This window comes from Callorhinchus milii, unplaced genomic scaffold (assembly GCF_018977255.1).
Source record: "Callorhinchus milii isolate IMCB2004 unplaced genomic scaffold, IMCB_Cmil_1.0 Scaffold1, whole genome shotgun sequence".
NCBI lineage: Eukaryota > Metazoa > Chordata > Chondrichthyes > Chimaeriformes > Callorhinchidae > Callorhinchus > Callorhinchus milii.
The window spans coordinates 4,057,228-4,078,782 of NW_024704742.1; the positions used below are offsets into that span (position 1 = coordinate 4,057,228).

The following is a 21,555-nucleotide window of genomic DNA, read 5'->3' on the forward strand; positions in this document are numbered from 1 at the left end:
CAGCCCCACAGCCCACCACACAAAACAACAGAGCTCAGGCTTCAGTCATTTTTTTTTTACACAATGTGTACATTATCAACAGGACAACAAATACTTGCAGATTGGTTTTAAAAATATTTTTCTCAGGTGAAACCCATGCGTAAGGATTTTGAGTTTGAAGCCGAGGATGGTGGGAGGTGCTACAGGACAAAGCCAGTTCGAGTCAACCTACACAAACCAAGTGGCCTGTGAGATCAAGAACCTTAAAGTAACCCCAAAACCCAGTGTCTAGGCAGCAAGTAAATCTGTCCTGGGAACTTAGGCGTCTTGTTCGACCCTCAACTGTCCTTTCGCCCCCACATTCGTGCCATGACCCGCTCTGCCTTCCCCCACCTCTGCAACATTGCCCGACCCTGCCGCTGCCTCACCCCTCAAGTTGCTGAAACCCTCATACATGCCTTCACTACAACCAGGCTCGACTATGCCAACGCCCTGCTTGTCGGCCTTCCCAACTCTTCCCTCCCAAGCTGCAGAACATCTAGACGTCTGCAGCCCGTGTCCTCTCCCGCACCAGGCTCCGTGACACCAAAATCCCCAAATAAAATATTCATCATTCAATGCATTTTTTGACCATTCAGGTAGATATCAAACCATGACACGCTGTATGAAAGAGAAGGGAACTTTTCCCGATGTGCTGGCCAAAAATCCTCCAAATTAATCGGCCATTCACCCCACGTGAGACCTGGGTTTGCACAAAACACTTATCTACATAATCAATCACCATCCTTAGCAGTATTTACTTGTGAAGCACTTTTGACACGATAATGCGCTCTAAAGATAGAAATGCTTTCTTTAAACATGTTTTTGAATGCATTAATGCTTGTATTTAATTCAATGAGCCTTTGTAGTCAGCCATGCAAGCTTGGCGTGACTGGGTCTATGCTTTGATCTCTTGATGGTGAGGACTTTGAAGTCTTGATTTCCACAATTACAGAGAATATCAAGTTGAAAGGGTTACGACTGATTACAATCATTGATGCTTACAAAACAAGGAACAAACCCGAGGCACTGATTCTTGTGATTTGTCTATTTATAAACTGAATCATTCTGTTTTTAGTTCAGCTGAGAGAAACGAGGATATTACACAGTAGAGTTCATAATTCACATACATTTCCTTTACTTTCCTTTTTCTTACACATCAGTGTCAGCCTGACTCAGTTGATCTATCACCTCCGAGTGAACAGGTTGTGGGTTGAAGCACCCTGGGACGTCTTTCCAAAGTGAAGGGCGCTATGCAAGTGTAAGTTGTTGTTGTTGTTGAAGCACCATGTCAGAACTTTGAACTCACTTAAGGCTGACACACCAATGCAGTATTGGAGACCTGTCCACTGGAAGAGATTTTAAACCAAGGTCGGTTCCTTATCTTTTTTGAAATTTGATGCCCACAACCTCACACAATAATCCAAATGAGATCTGACCAGGGCATAAGTAGAAACTAGGCGTCAGGTTCGACCTTCCTCCCCCACATCCGGTCCCTTACCAGCACCGCTTTCTTCCACCTCTGACTCATCGCCCGTCTCCGCCAACACCTCTCTCCGAAAGCCGCTGAAACCCTGGTCCATGTCTTTGTCACCTCTCGACTGGACTATTCTAACGCCCTCCTCGCCGGCCTCCTATCCACTACCATCCATAAAATCCAGATCATTCAAAACTCTGCTGCTCGCATTCTCACCCGCACCAAACTCCGCTCCCCGTTTACCCCAGTCCTCGCCAGACTGCACTGGCTGCCTGTCCCAGGGAGGATCGACTTCAAGATCCTCACTCTTGTATTCAAGTCCCTGCACTCCTCTGCACCCCCGACCTCTCTGACCTCCTCTCTCCTCAACAGTACCCGTTGCCTTCGTTCCTCCGGGTCTGGCCTCCTCCTCGTCCCCCGAGTGCTCCGCTCCACCCTCGGCGGCTGTGCCTTCAGACACTATGCCCCAAGGCTCTGAATTCCCATCCTCACTCCCTTCACCTCGTTCCCTCTCTTCCTATTTTCAGGTCTCTGCTGAAGATCTTTCTCTTCGACCGCACCTTTGGTCACCCTCCCACCACCTCCCCGACTCGGCCCCGGGATCCGTTACTGAGGAACGCTCTGAGACGCCATCCGGCGTGGAGGGCACTATATAAACCCAAGTTGTTGTTGTTGTAGTAGTAAATCTATCATTTCCTTTCTTTTATATTCTTGCGCTAAATGCCAACATCCCGTTGGCTGCTACATCCCTACAAAAATACCTTAAGTTGTGAGATTTCAGTAACAGCCATCTGAACAGATGAACGCAATGCAGTGAAATTAGAGCGACCCTCAGCTGACAATAGTTTTTGCAGCGCAGTTCCACTATCGAAACCATGACCTGACTGGACTATGTGCTCAGGACCACCTGCGACCAACCTGTGATTTAACAGTAGAAGAACCTCTTTATGCATATAAAACGTTTTCATGCATATAAAACATTGAAGAGCCGGATAGATTTTTAATCAGTAACATTTTCTGGATCACTGCCGACCAGCCCCCTCACCATCCCGACCAGCTCTCCTTACCCCCCTCCCCCCACCCTCCTGGGGAGCACTGTATTTTGCTGTCCTTCAAACATTAAACTCACCTTCCTGTTTTAGTGGACTTTAAAGATACCACAACTCTATTCAAAAAGAGCAATCCCCCAAATAAAACCGGTCACTTATCAGTATATTTCAGAACATCTATATCTGTGTGGAGTGTTTTAACTGAAATCAGAAATTAAAATTGTAAAAAAAAATATTACAGATTTGAAAATTGAACATTTTTATTGTGCCATAGAAATCCGGATCCACGCACTTCATTTCCTGATAATCTCCCCCACACATTCAGACTGAGTGCCACGACTGATGACTCAAAGAGTACTATGAAAATGTTATTAAAACAAGCAAATACCACCTTTCAACACATAATTCTAAGCCATCGTTAGCTATAACGTTAGCCTGTTTACCACCAGCTCGAGCTTGGATCCCTGACTGACCAGCGCCTTGGGACGTCCTCCTGATGTGAAAGACGCTGCACAGATGTAATTTGCTGTTGTTTATAGTTGGCTCAGAAATCAATTCTTTGGTGTGAAATACTAGCACAAGATTCCTCACGGAGGCTGCTTCGTCAGTTTGGATTCACAGCATTGCTTGCGCTTTTCTTATCTAATTTTTCTTTTTTTACCCAAACCATGGGTTAGAATTGGCACAACTAAAGGCAATAATAGGGTCCCTATTTTATGGCTTTCTGCACCAACTCCTGGAACATCCACGTTTTTCTTTCCAATCTTCAAACCCATCGCTCTGGCAATTTCCAACATTCTGAAAGCACAAAAGAGCTCTTTTCAGAAACGAACGTTAGTTACAGTCCTCTGCACCAGAGAATAGTGTGAGGAGAGAACATAGCTCAAAAGTGAATAACTGAAACACATTTTAATAAGGCTTACTTGTTTTCACTGATCTTCAAATTTCTCTGTAGATGTGTCAGGTCAGTTTGAAAGCTATTGATATGTAAAGCCAAGGCGATAATGTACGCTGCTATCTTAGACTTCATTGTGTCTGGCATTATGTTTTTTACACTGAAAGTAAAGACAGTAAAATGAGTTATAAATAAACTGTGAAAATGATATAAAAGCAGTGTGCTAAATCTTCTGCTCTGACAGAAACCTCACAGGCTGCCACGACACCACTGGGACTCTTCCACTCTGCATAGTAGTCAACTGGTCTGACATTGCTTATGTGGCGCTGCATTAGGACATTTCTTTGGTTCTTAGAGAGTTTAGGAGGAACTTCTTCACGCAGAGAATAATGATAATAATAATCCTTGCGATTGATATAGTGCTTTATCACGTCTTCGAGACGTCTCAAAGCATTTCACAGAATATACTGTAAAGTGAATTGACTGTATATTTTGTGGATGAAGTAGTGAAAATGCGGAACTTACTGTCAGAGGCTGTGGTCGAAGCAAACAGCAACAGAAAACAAAGAAGAGACAAATAGAAGGGGGAGAGGTTGGGGACTTGTGTGGAGTATTCACGCTATCATGGACTATTTCCGTGCTGTATCACTCAATGTAAGAAATTCTGCTGTGAAAATATATTTACCATCCATTGTTGTAGGTCAGGACTGTGAAATTTTTCATTAACTTGTTGTTTACAACATCCGCAACATCACTACCAAGAGAACCTGAAACACAGTTTATAAATGTTCAGGTGAATATGAATGTAGTCAGTACATCTCACAAGAAAGAACTTTGGAGGGTGGCAAAGATGATTCCGTGGTCCCAAAGGGTTAAAGCACTTAAAGCACTCTCTTAAAATCTAATTGTGAATACATCAAAGTTGTCAGTTTAATGTTGACACAAACGAAAGGCAGTGAGATCAGTCTTACCTTTGTGTTTAATTTCTTTTTTCTTTAAGTTGTGCAATCTGATCAGAATTTGTAAGTAACACAGACAGCGAGTCATGTGATCACGTTTTTCCTTATCCCGAGGTAAGAACTGCAGTGCCTCCAGTACAAAGGATGAATAACTAAAAAGCACAGAATTAAACAGATTAGACCACTGTGAAACAACCTCCCTGGGGACACCTCTTTATCAACATCTATATCTTTAACTCTGATTTACATTGTAATAAGTGTAACAGAATATGATGAAGTGACCTGGTGGATGTACTGGGAATAAAGAGCTCCACGGTAGCATTTAATTGGTTCTTAAGCTTTGGCAACGATTATCTTAGCTTATGGCTAGCTTCTCACTAGGAATGATAAGTGGGGCTATGAAACTCCTCACATTTGGACCTTATTTTCTCATTCAAGATTTTCTTCAGGGTACAGAATTTGGGCTTCATTTTATTAACAGAAAAAAATACTTGCTTTTTTAAGCCTGTTAACAATAAAATTCACATCCGTCTCCTAGCTCAAAAGAAACTTCTCATGGCTTTGAAGGATGTTCTCTGTGATCACCGCGATCCCTACCCCACCTCACCCCACCCACTAACCAGCAAGTGGACAATCTGTAGTGCTAGGATCGCAGACTGCTTTACCTTCAAACCAAAGGTTCTAACGTTAGTCCTGGCAATAAGAGTAGAACTGTACAGCCAAAGTACAATAACACATAGTTATTATGGCTGGTCCCCAGGGGGATGTATGTCATACTCACTTGTCACTTTTTTCTAGTTTCCTAATATCTTCTGAGGTGCTTGTCTTAAACTTTTCAGAGAAAGGTTCCATTGCTTGATATTCAGCATTGGAGAAGACTAATTATGAATTAAGGAACCAAGCAAGCGTTATCAACTGAGCCAAGCCAACTGACAGCTGAGGTAAGGCACTAGTGGTGAATGCAAGGATCAAACCTGTGCCGCGTATATTTTGACTGCAATAGATTAATACCCTATGCTAAATAAGTCTAGTGACAACACAGATATAATTTAGCTTGTTATACTGCTGTGTTTCGGGTCCAAATAATTAGACAATCCATTATAACGTAGAAAACACCTACCCTCTGACAGCCTTGCTCCCTCCCCACCCTTACTTCTGTGACCTCCTAGCCCCCTATCAACCTGTCTGCTCCCTCAGCTCAGCAGGCTCCAGCCTGCTTCACGTGCCCCATCTTGCCCGCCACCACCATTGGCCGGCGGGCCTTCAGCCTCTCTGACCCCACCCTCTGGAACTCCATCCCAGTCCCTCCATCTCGCCCCCTCCCTTGCCTCCTTCAAGACCCATCTCAGAGACCCTCCTCTTCGACTGTGCCTTCGGTCACCCTCCTACCCCTACCCTCCCCACCAGCTCGGGTGCAGAACCCTGACTGTCCAGCGCCTTGGGACGTCCTCCTGATGTGAAAGACACTATACAAATATAATTTGTTGTTGTTCCTCACTGTAACATTTTGTCCACAGCTGCTAAAGGCAACGATGAGAGTCAGCCTACTGCATTGTGCTCATTTGCAAAACAGCATAAGATGGGCACACCAAGCTAACCCTGGGTCCTGTTTACACTGAGCACGAGCACAATACGCCAACACGTAAAGGATACGATCCTCAAACGGGTAAACATCTTCGGGTTTCTTTGCATCAACGTGGCACGGTGGAAGAAAGGCTGACATATCTTGAGCGTCAAACTGTGCTGCTTCGCTGGATAAAGCTTCGGAAATTAATTTGAACAGGTTGAAAAAATTACATGTAAAGGAAAATTGTGGAATGTTCCAAAACAAACAAGAGAGAGGAAGCTGGGCTTTCTAAATCCCCAAGCCAGAAATTTACATGACAAAATCAGTTATGTCAGATTGGATGAGATTGAGAAATCAATTGCCAACTTCCCTCTCCTTAGGTGCCCGTTGCCCAAATATACCTCAATACACAGTACTAGCCAACTATCTAAAATAGATTGAAGTTCGCAAAATGTACTAAGCACCCCCCAACATTCTGCCTCAGATCAATAATTCCGATCGCTGTGAAGAAAATTCTTATAATAAGCCGTGTATTTGATGTTGCGCCTTACCACGTTGTCGAGACGTCTCAAAGCGCTTCACGGGATACACTGCAAAGTGGTCTGACTGTGCGTATTTTGTGTGCGAATGCAGGAGATAATTTGCGCGCAGCAATATCCCACAAACAGCCATGGAGTGAGTGACCAATTTTGTTTGGGGGATTGTTGCGTCAAGACTGAAGGATTAAAGGATCAGCTTCCTTCCCTTATCGAGAAACATTTTGATCTCAACCAGCTGTGTTAAGCAGGGAGACTCTGCTCTGCACATTTTTGTAGCTCTTAATCACTCCTTACCTTCTATCCCCTTTCTCTCAATCACATTTTCTGCTGCTTTGGCCACAGCTTTCTGCAAAGTCTCATTTCCAACCTCATTTAATCTTCGCGAGCTCAAGGCACGCTTCTGTTTGTTGGTACCAAAGGCCTCAATGAGGGAGTTCACCTAAATACCAACACAAATAAGTATGTTTTTTTTTTAGAATCATCAATTCAGTTTAGACAGACTCAAAGCAAGCAAATAATCCAAGCAGTTGAAGCTTACAAGTCATGAGCTCTAGGCTCCCACTGCCATCTTAGTTGGGTAGTGACTATTAGCTCTCATTACTAAGAGAGCACAGGAGGGGCTCCATTGTGAAGATGTTGGGATTCATGGGAAAAAGAGCACAATGGTAGAGCTCACAAATCAGGAAAGTCACAGAACAGGTGGGGGTTACGGAGACGGAGTGTCAGTGTATCACTCTCTCTCTCTTATTAGTTCTCCCCCCTCTCTGTCTTGCAAATTTTGTCCCACACTCTCTTGCTATTCCGATTTTTCTCTTTCCTCACACTCTTCCCCCTTTCACACCTCGTATCTTCCGCTTGTTCGACACACATTCTCTTGTCTTTTGGTTTTCTTACATCCAACTCGCATTCACTTATATAGTACGTGTTTCCTCCACCTCCCCTCCTTTATCTGTGTTTTTTAAAAAGGTTTCCCTAAAACTTTCTGTGTTCAAAAATATTTCTAATTAGTCCAAGTCTTTACAAAATAGGCTGTGGTTATCCAATTTAAAACTTTTGACCCTACTTTTCTCGATTCCCTGAGTGACAGAAAGAAATTTGAAAGGTGGGGCTGTGGCCTTTGCCAAAACTTTATATATAGATGCTTTACAACTGGCTATCAGCAGTTTTCAGCCCACCTCACACAAATAAACATTTTCTCGCCTGGGCCCTACTTTTTATTTTATCTTCCAAAAATCTAATTTGTGACCTGAGGAAAGATTAAAGGAATGTACCTCAGAGAAAAATCTTAGCTGATGCAGCCGAAGAAAAAAAAACTGGTACATGATACTCAAAAGTTTACAAAGTGGAATTCTGGTACAGTGGAAGCTGGTTAAGCCGGACACATCGGCGACGTACATTTTGTCCAGCTTAAGCGGTTTCGTCCGCACGCTGAGGTGAGATGGTGCCACGTGTGGAGGTTTATACAAAAGGGAAGTCAGTCTGAAACTTTGTTGAGTGCCTTCAGATTTCAGATGAGTTTTTTTACCAATCTTTCTTTACGAGCTTGTGAGCAATCTACAATATTCGAACCAAGGAAGGAGGATCTTCACTGTGCCTCCTTTCAGAAGCATCCAAATAGGTAACCTCCTTCTACTCCATTTCCCAACCAAAAAAAAAATCATTGTTTAAGGGGAGTATGAGCTAAACTGTCATCCATTACTTGGAAAATAATTACCTTGTCTCTGTAAGAGGTGAGTTTTTCACCAGAATCGACTTCTGCAAACGATTCACCTGAAGACACAACACTGCAATTAATACATTGATCTGACCTAATATACATTCAAAATACATCTGTCAGTGAGGCTGAAAGTCTATTACAATACAGACATAGTTGGTATCACAGGTAATGATGCTGTAGTATTTTGCATTGAAACCACAGTTAGACAGACCACAAACAACAAGTCTCAGGTGCAGATAGGGACACCCATTGCACGAGGAAAATGCAGAGTGCCCCATTATTAACAATATGGAGTTAACCATACAGCCTCCCTTAAGATTCCTCTGATTCATTAATCTCAAAATCAACTAAAACTGCATCCAATTTATTGACAGGACGGTAAGAATTGACTGAGAACAGCGGTAAAGACCTGGGAGCAAATCCTTTAGTCTGGGTTCTTGGGAAGAGAGGTATGATATAGTGCAACCTGTACAATAATGGGTGTACACTTACCAGGAATCGTAGGCTGCAGGTTGAACAGTTGAGCATCATGAACGTTCATTACCCCTGTGGTTTTATTCAGCACCCCAACAAAATACCTGAAAATAATATATTCATAAAATATTGCCATCAACTCTTCGGTCGTTTATTTCTTAACAATTTCCAGTCACATTAAATGAAAGAGTGGCTTGGTTTTATTATAAATTCCCAACCTCTGCTGCCCCCAAGAAAAAGCAGTGACATGCTACCAAACCATGCAGATCTGAGGATTTATACCTTCTCTGTCCCCTGACAGTATGGCATTTAAGAATACAATCTGATTCAGTATTTCTGGTCTAGAGGAAAACAAAATGACTAGGGTTTCTGCATCTGTTCACTATCCAGCGATGTCCACGCAAATGTTTTGACATTATGTAGGACCAGGATCGAGCTTGACTAAAATTGCCTCCAAGATCATACACTCAATGTCCAAGATATTTTCTTTGAAAAGAAGTGTGTCCTGTGCAATAATCCTTTCGATTAATTAGTCATTCATCTCACGAATATTTGTGAAACCTAGGCCTGTGCAAAATGACTGCCACGTTTGCCCTCATAAAGGCAATACATTTGACAGTAATTATTGTAATTGTGCAGTCCTGTAGCTCAGTGATTAGAGCGCTCGTCTTGTAAGCGAGAGACCTGGGTTCGATTCCCGGCAGGACAAAATCTAAGTTTCTTTACTCCATATGCCTGATAATAATCCCTCAAGACATAAAATAATAAAAAAAAATAATTTGGTCATTCAATCCACGACTGTTTGTGGGACACTGCTGTGCGCAATTGGCTGCCGCGTTTCACCCACAAATATACAGTCAATTCACTTTACAGTACATCCTGTGAAGCGCTTTGAGACGTCGAGAAGACGTGAAAAGCGCTGTATCGAATGCAAGGATTATTTATTATTATAATTACATTTGACAGTAATCATACAGATGTAATTTGTTGTTAAAAAGATTGAGATACTTTGATGTTATAGGTGCTATAAAAATGTACCCTCTTTCTCATGTCCTCTAGGATCGCCCACGCAAGAAAGGCAACTTGGGTAAAAGGTACCACAGGGTGACTGCTGCCTGCAGAATTGTACACTAGCGAGTCTCAGCATCTTCAGAAGCAGAATATAAAAGCTGGGGAAGTTGTAAACCTTTGGAATAAATATCCTTTTCCTGTTCTTATTCTCATTACAAAATGAACAAGAATTTTAAAAGTTAAATGCAAGAAACATAACGTACCTACGAACACAATAGTCTGTGAGGGTATCTAAAAAAAGACTTACTTGCACAATGAGTTGCATTTTGGAGCACCCGGGCCAAAATTGCTTCCAACATACGTCAGTCTGTCTGTTTCAGCAGACTGCAGGGGAAGGGAAAAGAAACAAACTGTACCCGCAATTCCTTAATTGTACAAGAAATGTCAGAACCATAATGTAATGATATTTTATACAGGCAAGCAGCATTCATCTTTTTAGACGCGCCATCCTACATTCCCTTCGCCTTGCTCCTTCTCCTGCCTCCTTCACGGCACATCTCAAAACCCTCCTCTTTGACTGCTCTTTTGGCCACCCTCCGACGCTCCCTGCCCTCCACAGTCCCGACCCCCAGCTCGGGTCCAAATCCCTGACTGTCCAGCGCCTTGGGACGTCCTCCCGATGTGAAAGCTGCTATGCAAATGTAATATTGCATTGTATAAAAGTGGATAACTGCAGAGGCTGCCAATGAGGTGTCACCTGACTGATGCATGTCCATGAGGTCCTGTCCATTTGCTCAAAGGGATGATAAAGGTCCCCTGGCACTATTCAAAAAGAGACAGGAGTTTCTCCCAGTGTCATGGCCAACAATCCCCCCAAATAAAATTGGTCATTCACTCCATAGCTGTTTGTAGGACAGTGGATATGCAAACTAGCTGCCACATTCGCCTACAGAAATCAGAATCTGTAATCACTACACTAAAGACAAGTCCTGTGAAATGATTTGCGACGTCCTCCCGAAGTGAAGGGCACTCTATTAAGTACAGGGATTACTCTTATTTTTTTAATGTAACTCTTACCAAGACAAGGTGATGTTTCTTCCTGGGGTTCGCCTTGTGTATACTTTTGTGGAGCTGAAACTTCACAGTTTGAGAATTCGGGAGCTTCCCATTTGAAAACTGAACTACAAGATCAAAAGCAAAATAAAATCAATCAAATCATCCAGTTAGTAATTATATACAGCTACCACGGAGCAGCCTGAAGGATGATCTGAGCTCAGTGTTTCTTTTATGCCCTAATAAAGCAGCTATCTCAGCACAGACCAGAGATCAAACTTGGGGTATCCCAGGGGAATAAGGCTCACTTTCAAACCACCAGTTGCTTTAACACTGAGGGAGGGGACAAGGCGGAGGGATTGAGGGGGAGTTCCAGAGTTTCAGGGGTGAGGTGGCGGAAGGCACGGCCACCGATGGTGGAACGGAGGGCACGAGGGACAAACAGGAGCACGGAGCCATCTGAGCGGAGGAAGCGGGTGGTGGGAGTGGGGGGGGTTAATCGGTCGGAGAGGTGCGAGGACGTGAAGGCATTTGAAAACCATTGAGAGGATCTTGAAATCGATCCGTTCGGTGATTGGGAGCCAGTGGAGCCCGGCAAGGACTGGCGTGATGGGGGTCCGGAGTTTCGTGCGGGCGAGTATCCGGTCGGCAGAGTTTTGAACGAATTGGATTTTGTGTACGGTGGAGCTGGGGAGACCAGCGAGGAGGGCGTTGGAAAGTGACAAAGGCTCGGACGAGGTTTTCAGCTGCGTCGGTTGTGAGGTACGGACGGAGGCGGGCAACGTGACGAAGGTGGAAAAACGCGGTCCTGGTCAGGGAACGGATGTGCGGCAGAAAGGATGTGCTCGAGCCTGACGCCTATGTTGCGCACGGTTTCCGAGAGTCTGAGGGAGAGCCCGAGGAGCTTGAGGAGTTCAGACCCGGAAGGGAGGGAAGACGTTGACGGGATCCAACGAGGATGGCTTCCGTCTTGTCGACATTCAGCTGCGGGAAAACTTGGCCCTCGTCCGGGCCTTGATGTCCGCGGAACAAGCTGACAGGACGTTGGAGGACTGGGAGTCGCAGCTGGAGGAGGAGATTTGGGGCTTATTCCACGCGTGGAATTTCTGCACGTGCGGGGGCTGGGGGCGGGGGGCTGGGCTGGGGCTGGGGCGGGGGCGGGGGCTGGGGGGGGTGGGTGCTGGGAGCGGAGGGGGTGGGGGCTGTGTCGTGTGTGTAATGCGAGAAACTTCCACGTGTCGGTGGGAAGCGCGAGAACTCTGAGTTTGGTTTGGATACTCGTGAAGCCTCACCACAGGTTTCTGAATGTGTCAGACACCCGACTGTCCAAAGAGCAACATCTGCAAACAGCCCCCACACCCCACACACAGCCCCCACACCCCACACACAGGCCCCACACCCCACACAGCCCCCACACCCCACACACAGCCCCCACACCCCCACACACCCCCACACCCCCACACAGCCCCCACACCCCGCACAGCCCCCACACCCCCACACACAGCCCCACACCCCGCACAGCCCCCACACCCCGCACAGCCCCCACACCCCGCACAGCCCCCACACCCCACACAGCCCCCACACCCCACACAGCCCCCACACCCCACACAGCCCCACACCCACACAGCCCCCACACCCCCACACAGCCCCCACACCCCGCACAGCCCCCACACCCCGCACAGCCCCCACACCCCGCACAGCCCCCACACCCCGCACAGCCCCCACACCCCGCACACAGCCCCCACACCCGCACAGCCCCACACCCCACACAGCCCCACACCCCCACACAGCCCCCACACCCCACACAGCCCCCACACCCACACACCCCCACACCCCACACACAGCCCCCACACCCCACACAGCCCCCACACCCCACACAGCCCCCACACCCCACACACAGCCCCACACCCCACACACAGCCCCACACCCCACACACAGCCCCCACACCCCACACAGCCCCCACACCCCACACACAGCCCCCACACCCCCGCCACCCCCACACACAGCCCCCACCCCCCGCACCGTCTCCTGACTCAGTTTATTACCGACACACACGGGCTCCGGTGGGTTCGGCTCCGGTCTCTCGTTAAATTTCCACACACCGAAAGCAGCCATTGCTCCTCACAGCAGCCGAGAGCCAAACAGCGCCCCCTACCGCCCCTCCCCAAACAGCGCCCCCTACCGCCCCCTCCCAAACAGCGCCCCCTCCCCAAACAGCGCCCCTACCGCCCCCTCCCCAAACAGCGCCCCCTACCGCCCCCTCCCCAAACAGCGCCCCCTCCCCAAACAGCGCCCCTACCGCCCCTCCCCAAACAGCGCCCCCTACCGCCCCCTCCCCAAACACCGCCCCCTCCCCAAACAGCGCCACCTCCCCAAACAGCGCCCCTACCGCCCCTCCCCAAACAGCGCCCCCTCCCCAAACAGCGCCCCCTACCGCCCCCTCCCCAAACAGCGCCCCCTCCCCAAACAGCGCCCCCTACCGCCCCTCCCCAAACAGCGCCCCTACCGCCCCTCCCCAAACACCGCCCCCTCCCCAAACAGCGCCCCCTACCGCCCCCTCCCCAAACAGCGCCCCTACCGCCCCCTCCCCAAACACCGCCCCTCCCCAAACAGCGCCACCTCCCCAAACAGCGCCACCTACCGCCCCCTCCCCAAACACGGGGCGGGGGTGAGGAGGAGGCGGATCGACGAAGAGGAGGGTCTTGAGTCGGGTCTTGAGGGGAGGCGAGGGAGGGGGCGAGGGGGAGCGACTGTGGGATGGAGTGCCAGGGGGAGGGGTGCAGAGCGGCGGACGGCCAGTGGTGGGGGGCGGGCGGGCGAGGCGGGGGCGTGAGGCAGGCCGGAGCCCGCTGGGCGGGGGGGGGAGCGGGGGGGGAGCGGGCAGGTCTGTTAGGGGGTTAGGAGGCCGCGGGAGGCTTTTGAAGGTGAGGCCCGGGATCACGGACTATCCGCTGCGTGACGGGGAGCCTCTCACGATGGGGAGACACCGGCCTCTCCCCAGACGTTCAGAACCCAGACACCAGTCCACTGCAGTGAAGTGCGCAGTCGGCTGCCGCCTTTCGCCCACAAAATGCACAGTCAATTCACTTGACTGCGCGTTCCGTGACGGGGCCGACGACCGGCGACCTCAGCCGTCCAGTTCCTGAGCCCTGGCGGGTCCGCAGTGTCCCAGGGCACTGCCGATGACAGCACAGCCCGGCCCGGCCTGGCTCTGGTCTGCCCTTTGAGCAGGACACGCTTCAAGCACTCGGTTGTAGCAGCGTCTCACAGAGGGGGAACTCCTGGCCAACACGGGCAGGGGTCTCTCAAAACATTATTGCCTCCCTATGTCTTGCCCGCTCTAGAGATGCCTCAGCACACGGTAAACATGGCTGCTGGTAACCGGGCTCGGGATTAGCTCAATGCACAGTTGTGAGGAACTGTGGAACCTTTGAATTGTGCCGTGGTTTTGCCACGGAAGAGAGGCAACTTAGGTCATGCAATCAATCTCCCCTCCTCTCAGGAACCAGACCGGAGACCACCACAGAGGGCTGGCTCGATTCGAGGTTTACATTTCGGGGCAGAATTGGGAGAACGTCCATATTTCCTATTTTACATTCGTAGATGTCTTTGGACGTAATAAGGCACTGTATCAAATGCAAGGATTATTATTTTTTATTTATAGAAACAGACCAAGTGACTCGAAAGTGAGTGCAACCTGGAAAAAATTATACTGACGAATGTAAAAATGCCCCCATTCCAATAAAAAATATAAATTGACCGTTTAAAACTGAGCTAGCTTCTGAGAACTTTGGGAATTTGTTGGGAATTAGTACCTTAAATCTGTTTAGCTGTCAAGAGAGGCTTCACCTACGTCAAGATTCCTACATTCACTTTAAAATCACAAAAGGAAACAGTGGAATAAAATGGAAACTGGCGGAAATGAACAGATCAATCAGCCTCTCAAAGAGAAAGATAGCTTAATGCTTCAGCTGAGACCCTTGAGTTCACATGAAGAATCTCACACGAACCGTTCATCAGTCTGTCTCTTTCAGATGCTAATTGACCTGCTGCTCGTTTACAGCAGCTTTGGTTTTTATTTCAGATTTTCAATGTCCACGTTTTTCCTTTATATCTCTGATAGAAAACACCATGTTGTCTCTTAACCTTTTCAAATTTTCTTACAAAAATGACTGACCTTATTCTGCAGCCTTTGTTTGCCGCTATTGTGATAAAACCTGTACGCACACAGCATGCTAACCAGATTTGTCAATTATCCCAGTCGAGGCGAAAGAAACTCACGGGCATCGTATGTGTGTATTCCTGTGGGGGTTTTTTCTTTGGGGGGGGGGGGGGGGGGTTAGTGGGATAGAAAGAAGGGGGAGAAATCACCTGATTATCTTTCCTCCCTTTCTCCCAAAATATTCCTGCCTTCTTGAAAACGTAATCTTTCTTTTTTTCCTTAAGCCTGGCTCAGTGGTAGCACTCTCGTCTGAGTCACCTCTTGGGTTCAAGCCCCACTTCGGCACTTGAACTCGCATAGTCTTAAGTTGACACTCCAATGTAGTGCTGTGGGGGGGAGGAGGTGGTGTTGCATCCTTCAGATGAGATATTAAACCAGCTGCCTGTTCATGGCACTATTTGAAGAGAGGAGAGTCTCTCCCAGCGTCCCGGCCAACAATCCCCTAAATAAAATTGGGCATTCGTTTTATGGCTGCTTGTGGGATATTGCTGTGTGCAATTGGGCTGCTGCGTTTGCTTATAAATACACGTCACTACCCTTCACAGTAAAATTCCTGTGAAGTGCTTTGGGACATCCTCCCGACATGAAAGAAGCTGCACCAAATATAGGATTATTATTATTATTAATAATAAGCTGGTCCTTTCCACAATTGTGGTACCAGTACACGATGCTGGAATCGAACTGCCCATTCAAAATTCTTACTTCAATTCGTTTGAGCTGAGTTCCACAAATCAGTCTCGATTCTGCTACTGAATATTGTAAATGTACAGAGCCTTTATTTCTGGCTTCCCTCCATCAAAAGGAATACCAATCTCAGTACATTTCACACTAGATATTAAGACTATAAGAGGTTATGTCAGGCATCAGCACAACTTGCAAGCACTGTAGCAAACCAGTTAAGCGGTGACATAAATGTTTAAAGGCGGACACAGACACGAAGAAATCTAATGGGATCTGAGGTGTCATAAACAGGTACATGAAATATAAAACCAGATAGCGCTCGTATATACATCATTAGTCGGACCTTACATTAACCTTAAATCTTAAATTGACGCCTTCTAGCAACTGACCATTGAACATAACTTCTCCTCATCAACGTGATTCTCCTCCTGACGTGAAGGGCGCTATGTAAATGAAAATTTTATACTGCGGTATTGACGCCATCGAGTCCCCACACGATTAAAGACCCCTTAAAGAGAGGTTTCCCCTCAACCAATCTCCCAATGAAAATGAGTCCCATTTCTCCTCTCTCTGCTCTCAGGTCAAACCACTCATTCCTGGTATCATCTTCAGTAACTCTCCTCTGCGCCTCGGCCCTGTATCCAATCTCTGGCGTCCCCTGCGCTGCCCTCCATTCAATGGTGAGCACCATGTCCACTGCTGTCGTTCTCTACCCTCTGCGCCCCCGCCCGCTCTTCCTCCCCCCTCCTCACTCTCTTTCAATCTTCCGTTCTTTCCTCCTCACTCTCTCTTCACTCTCCCCCCTCCCCCACCACTCTCCTCTGTTTCCCCTCCCTCCCCCACTCCTCTCCCTCCCTCCCTCCCCCTCCTCTCCCTCCCCCACTCCTCTCCCTCCCTCCCTCCTCTCCTCCCTCACTTCTCTCTCACTCCCTCCCTCCTCCTCTCCTCCCCTCTTCTCCTCCCCCTCCTCCCCTCCCTCCCCTCACTTCCTCTCACTCCCTCCTCCTCCCTCCCCTCCTCTCTCTCTCTCCCCCTCTCTCCCTCCCTCACTCCCCCCCTTTTCTCCCTCCCTCACTCCCCCCTCACTACTCTCTCTCCCCCCTCTCTCTCTCCCTCACTCCTCTCCCTCCCCCCTCTCTCCTCTCTCTCACTCCCCCCTTCACTCTCCCCCACTCCTCCCTCTCCTCTCTCTGTGTGTTTGTTCAGACCGGATGTGGAGTTGACCGGATGTGGGCGGGTAGTCAGGTGTTGGCTGTTTCCGGTTCCGGGTGACGGTTCCACACTCTCAGGGCTCAGGTTAGTGACTGTCACAGAGGCCGCGACCCGCACCCCCACAGCCCTCCCTCACACAGCCCCCCCACAGCCCCCACCCCCACAGCCCCCCACAGCCCCACCCCCTCACAGCCCCCCCCACAGCCCTCCCTCACACACCCCCCACAGCCCTCCTCACACACCCCCCCACAGCCCCCCTCACAGCCCCCCACAGCCCTCCCTCACACACCCCCACAGCCCTCCCCCACAGCCCTCCCTCACACACCCCCCCACAGCCCCCACCCCCACAGCCCCACCCCCACAGCCCTCCCCACAGCCCCCCCCCTCACAGCCCCCCCCACAGCCCTCCCTCACACACCCCCCCACAGCCCCCCCCCACAGCCCCACCCCACAGCCCTCCCCCACAGCCCCCCCCTCACAGCCCCCCCCCACAGCCCTCCCTCACACACACCCCCACAGCCCCCCCCCCACAGCCTTCCCTCACACACCCCCCCACAGCCCTCCCCCACAGCCCTCCCTCACACACACCCCCACAGCCCCCCCCACAGCCCTCCCTCACACACCCCCCCACAGCCCTCCCCCACACACCCCCCACAGCCCCCCCCCCACAGCCCCCACCCCACAGCCCTCCCCCCCACCCCCCCCCACAGCCCTCCCTCACACACCCCCCCACACACACCCCCACAGTCCTCCCCACAGCCCCCCCCACACCCCCCCCCCCCCCCCCCCACAGCCCCCCCCCCACAGCCCCCCCACAGCCCCCCCCACACACCCCCCCCACAGCCCCCCCCCACAGCCCCCCCCCCCCCCCACACCCCCCCACAGCCCCCCCCCACAGCCCTCCCCCACAGCCCTCCCTCACACACACACAGCCCCCGCCCCACAGCCCCCCCTCACAGCTCTCCCTCACAGCCCCCCTCCCTCACAGCCACCCCCCCTCACAGCCCTCCCGCACAGCCCCCCACCCCCCTCACAGCCACCCCGGGGCCTGGAGGAGCAGGTAAATCACACACATTTACTGGGGGTCTGTGTCCCCCCCCCATAGTCTGTGTCCCTCACCCTCAGAGAGTCTGTGTCCCTCACCCTCAGAAAGTCTGTGTCCCTCACCCTCAGAGAGTCTGTGTCCCTCCCCCCCATAGTCGGTGTCCCTCCCCCCTCCACCCCCATAGTCTGTGTCCCTCACCCTCAGAGAGTCTGTGTCCCTCACCCTCAGAGAGTCTGTGTCCCTCACCCTCAGAGAGTCTGTGTCCCTCACCCTCAGAGAGTCTGTGTCCCTCACCCTCAGAGAGTCTGTGTCCCTCACCCCCCGGGAATTTGTGCTCTGTGTCTTCCCCCAGTTACACGCTTGGCGGAGATGAACCAACCCCCAGTATTCCAGGGCTCGGCTGATGACGGCACAGCCCGGTCTGGCTCATCAGCAGGACCTGGAAGGGCAGACCAGTCACTGGGGGCAGGGAGTCCTCCCCCTCAGCTCCTGTTAGCCCTGCGAGCCAAAGCCCTAACTGGTCGGGTGGTCCTCGCTGGACAAGCAGCGGGAAAGCTTTCCAGACAGCAATATCAATGGCAAGCTGTGCGGTTTTAGCTGGTTAGACTCCATTAGTTACCTCAGTGTACACTCTGGGGTCCTCAAGTCTTGCCAAGTTGCGTCTAATGCTTTCCGGAATTCGGAAAACAGGAAGCGTACCTCCGGGCACATTCCATTTCACTGTATGGGGATTGAGCATTAAACGTCCTACACGTGCGGGTAATTACCAGGCAAAATTCTTCCTCTTTTATTGGAGTCACTCTGGCCAGTAGCAGGGAAATTTCCATTTGTAAATGGCACGTCTTTGTGGAACGCTCTGTCTGGTCTGGATGATCAAGCACGGGGATGGGCTTGGTCCCAGGGGATTAAATCCCGCCTCACAGAGTCCCTCCCACCTGTGTGTTTTCATGTTGTTCTGTTGACATGGGTCAGGCATCCCTCCCACTGACCAAAAGAAAACTGTTGTTTTCTTTGCAGCTGAATTCTTGCAGCTTGTCCTGTCTCCCTGAGGGAGTGAGTATCATGTCTTTCTCCTCTCCCTGAGGGAGTCTGCACTATGCTCCCCCATTGCACAGTATCTACTGGGGCCGCGTCTTGGATGTAGATGTTCCCTTGACAGCCGGGTCATTATTGAGCAGCGATCTGTCCCACTGCTGAGCGTATACGACCCAGATATAGAGACTTGTATCGCTTTGACCGTGACTTGTGTTGATCACCGCGAGGCCACTAATAGTGGGGTAGGTCGCGCAGGGGACGATAAGCAGGCTGATGTTTCCTGAGCAGAAGGAGCAGCTGGAATGGTAGAGTTGCAGGAGGTCACAGAGTATGTTGTGGTGAGGCCCAGCAGAGATTTGAACACAATGTCAAGGACCTTGAATTCAATCCAATGGGGGATGGGGAGCCAGTGGAGTTGAGCGAGGATGAGGTTGATGTGCTCACAGAGTCTGATGCAGTAGGGGACATGAGGAGCAAAGTTATGGATGGTCTGCAACATGTGTAGGGAGGAAGTGGAGAGTTTGGCTTGTTGAAGAATAATGTAGAATCCTGTAGCTCAGTAGTTAAAGTAGTTAAATAATAATAATAAATTGGTCACTTCAATCCACGTTTGTGGGACACTGCTGCGTGCAACCAGTTGCTGCGTTTTGCCCACAAAATATGCAGTCAATTCACTTTGCACTGTATTCTGTGAAGTGCTTTGAGACGGCTAGAAGATGTGATAAGGCGCATTATCAAATGCAAGGATTATTATTACTGCTCTTGGGTCACTTTCTGCTCTTTTCAGTTTCATGAAGGTACCCATAAAAGTGGTCTCTTGTTTATTGGGAATTGTTCTTTGGCTTGTTGCTCCTGTGTATGTGTGGAAAATGTGCATGCCCATTAACAAAATAATTTTTTTTATGGTACTGACGGGCAGCTCCATGGTTTTATCAGCTGGGTCGTTCTATTCCAAATGCTCGGATAGGTTTTTGGTTGTTACGGCTACATTTGGACTGGAGCGCTAGATTATAGGTAACGAAGTCACAGCAGGGACGTGAGTTAATTGCGCCCAAAAGCTGTCTCATGATTTTCCTGGAAAGACCAAACACCGTGCATGGTTTTTAACCTAGTTTTATTCAAGATTCGTATGACTCTGCATATTCATTATGAAGAGTTCCGAGTGATGCTCTGCGTTGAAATATTTAGTATTTATTTGTGTCTGTACTTGTATTTCAAGAAAACGTAACTTTTTCCATAGCGTAAAGAAAAACTGGAAAACATTCTACTCTTAGCCACCCCCCCCCCCCCCCCAAAAAAAATGTAATCAAGATTTAAACGATTTGAAGAATCTTTCAAAATCTGCTCACAATTAGCTCAGTGTCCTCCCCACCACCCAAATCGTCATTGAGGTATTGCGCTGCAAAAGATGGCCGGAGATGTGTGTGCAGCAAAAAAAAATAACGTCCGTGGTGACCAGCACGTCCAAAACGCATTTTTTTGAAAAAAAAAGTTTATTGATGGAAACTTTTGGCCATTTGGAGAAAACTCCCCCAAAAATGGCAAGACTGTAGATATGTGTGGAAATTTGCATTTGTCCGGGATGGATTGGAGACTCGGGAAGGATGCATTTGTTGCCTAATCCCAGATTAGCAAGAGCTAAAATCTGGGGCCCCACCGAGTGGTTACCGATAAGAGGTTTACAGAAGGCATAAATATTACCGAAGCAGATCCTTTTCCAATCAAATCGAAATAAGTTTATTAACAAATGACGGCAAATAACCAGTGCAATGTATAGAGCACAAAGAATGGAGAACTAGGCAAACTAAACAAACTTAATGATGTGATAGAAAGTTTCAGTTGACTGAAAACTGTCGACGGTAAATTAAATTCATCACTCTGCCTATCCAGTTGTAGTAATAGTAATCCGTAATAATCCTTGCATTTGATATTCATCTCATCGCATCGTTGAGATATCTCAAAGCACTTCGCAGAATGCATTGTAAAGTGAATTGACTGTATATTGTGTGTGGAGTGTTTAACTGAAGCTCCTAAGATCCAAGAGTCACTTGCTTTTTTTAATTCTATAATCTTCAAGTAGACTAAAGAATATTAGAGTTTGCCCCCCCCCCCCCTTTTTTTGAAAACCTTTTGATGTGAGCAAGGCACGTTTGAGATGTCTCATTGGTATAATGTAACAAACGTAAGTCTGGCCTCTCATATTCAGTTATTCAATGTAGATTGACTGAAGTTCATATATATTTTTTGTCTGGTATAATAATAATAATAATAATAATAATAATAATAATAATCCTTGCATTTGATATAGCGCTTTTCACGTCAGGAGGACGTCCCAAAGCGCTTCACAGAACACACTGTAAAGTGAATTGACTGTATATTTGTGGGCGAACGCGGCAGCCAATTGCGCACAGCAATGTCCCACAAACAGTCGTGGATTGAAAATGACCAATTTATTATTGTTTTGTTTTGGAGGGATTATTATTAGGCTCTGTGTGGAGTAAGGAAACTTGCCCAAGGTTTCGCCCTCTGCCTGGAATTGAACTCAGGTCTCTCACTTGCCCATAGTATACCCATAGATGGGCCTAATTGTGCACATCCATT

The 21,555-nt window shown here is 48.8% G+C and overlaps 1 protein-coding gene and 1 non-coding gene across 3 annotated transcripts; one reads left to right on the plus strand and one right to left on the minus strand.

Annotated features, from left to right (window-relative positions):
- Window positions 1-2,782: 2,782 nt before the first annotated feature.
- polr1e (RNA polymerase I subunit E) lies at window positions 2,783-16,408 on the minus strand. 2 transcript variants are annotated; one of them, XM_007899036.2, is made up of 12 exons: window positions 16,052-16,408; window positions 10,784-10,887; window positions 10,014-10,090; window positions 8,714-8,799; window positions 8,219-8,274; window positions 6,799-6,943; window positions 6,052-6,159; window positions 5,180-5,276; window positions 4,411-4,550; window positions 4,125-4,206; window positions 3,468-3,599; window positions 2,783-3,342 (listed from the first exon to the last, which is right to left on the minus strand). In XM_007899036.2, the coding sequence occupies exons 1-12, from the start codon at window positions 16,059-16,061 to the stop codon at window positions 3,183-3,185; spliced, it is 1,197 nt and encodes a 398-aa protein (XP_007897227.2). In that variant the 5' UTR covers window positions 16,062-16,408; the 3' UTR covers window positions 2,783-3,182. The 2 variants fall into 2 exon arrangements, with proteins under 2 accessions (XP_007897227.2, XP_042198028.1); XM_042342094.1 differs by lacking the exon at window positions 16,052-16,408 and adding an exon at window positions 12,805-12,917.
- On the plus strand, window positions 9,333-9,404 carry trnat-ugu. Its single transcript has one exon. It is a non-coding gene; the product is annotated as a tRNA-Thr (tRNA).
- Window positions 16,409-21,555: the final 5,147 nt, after the last annotated feature.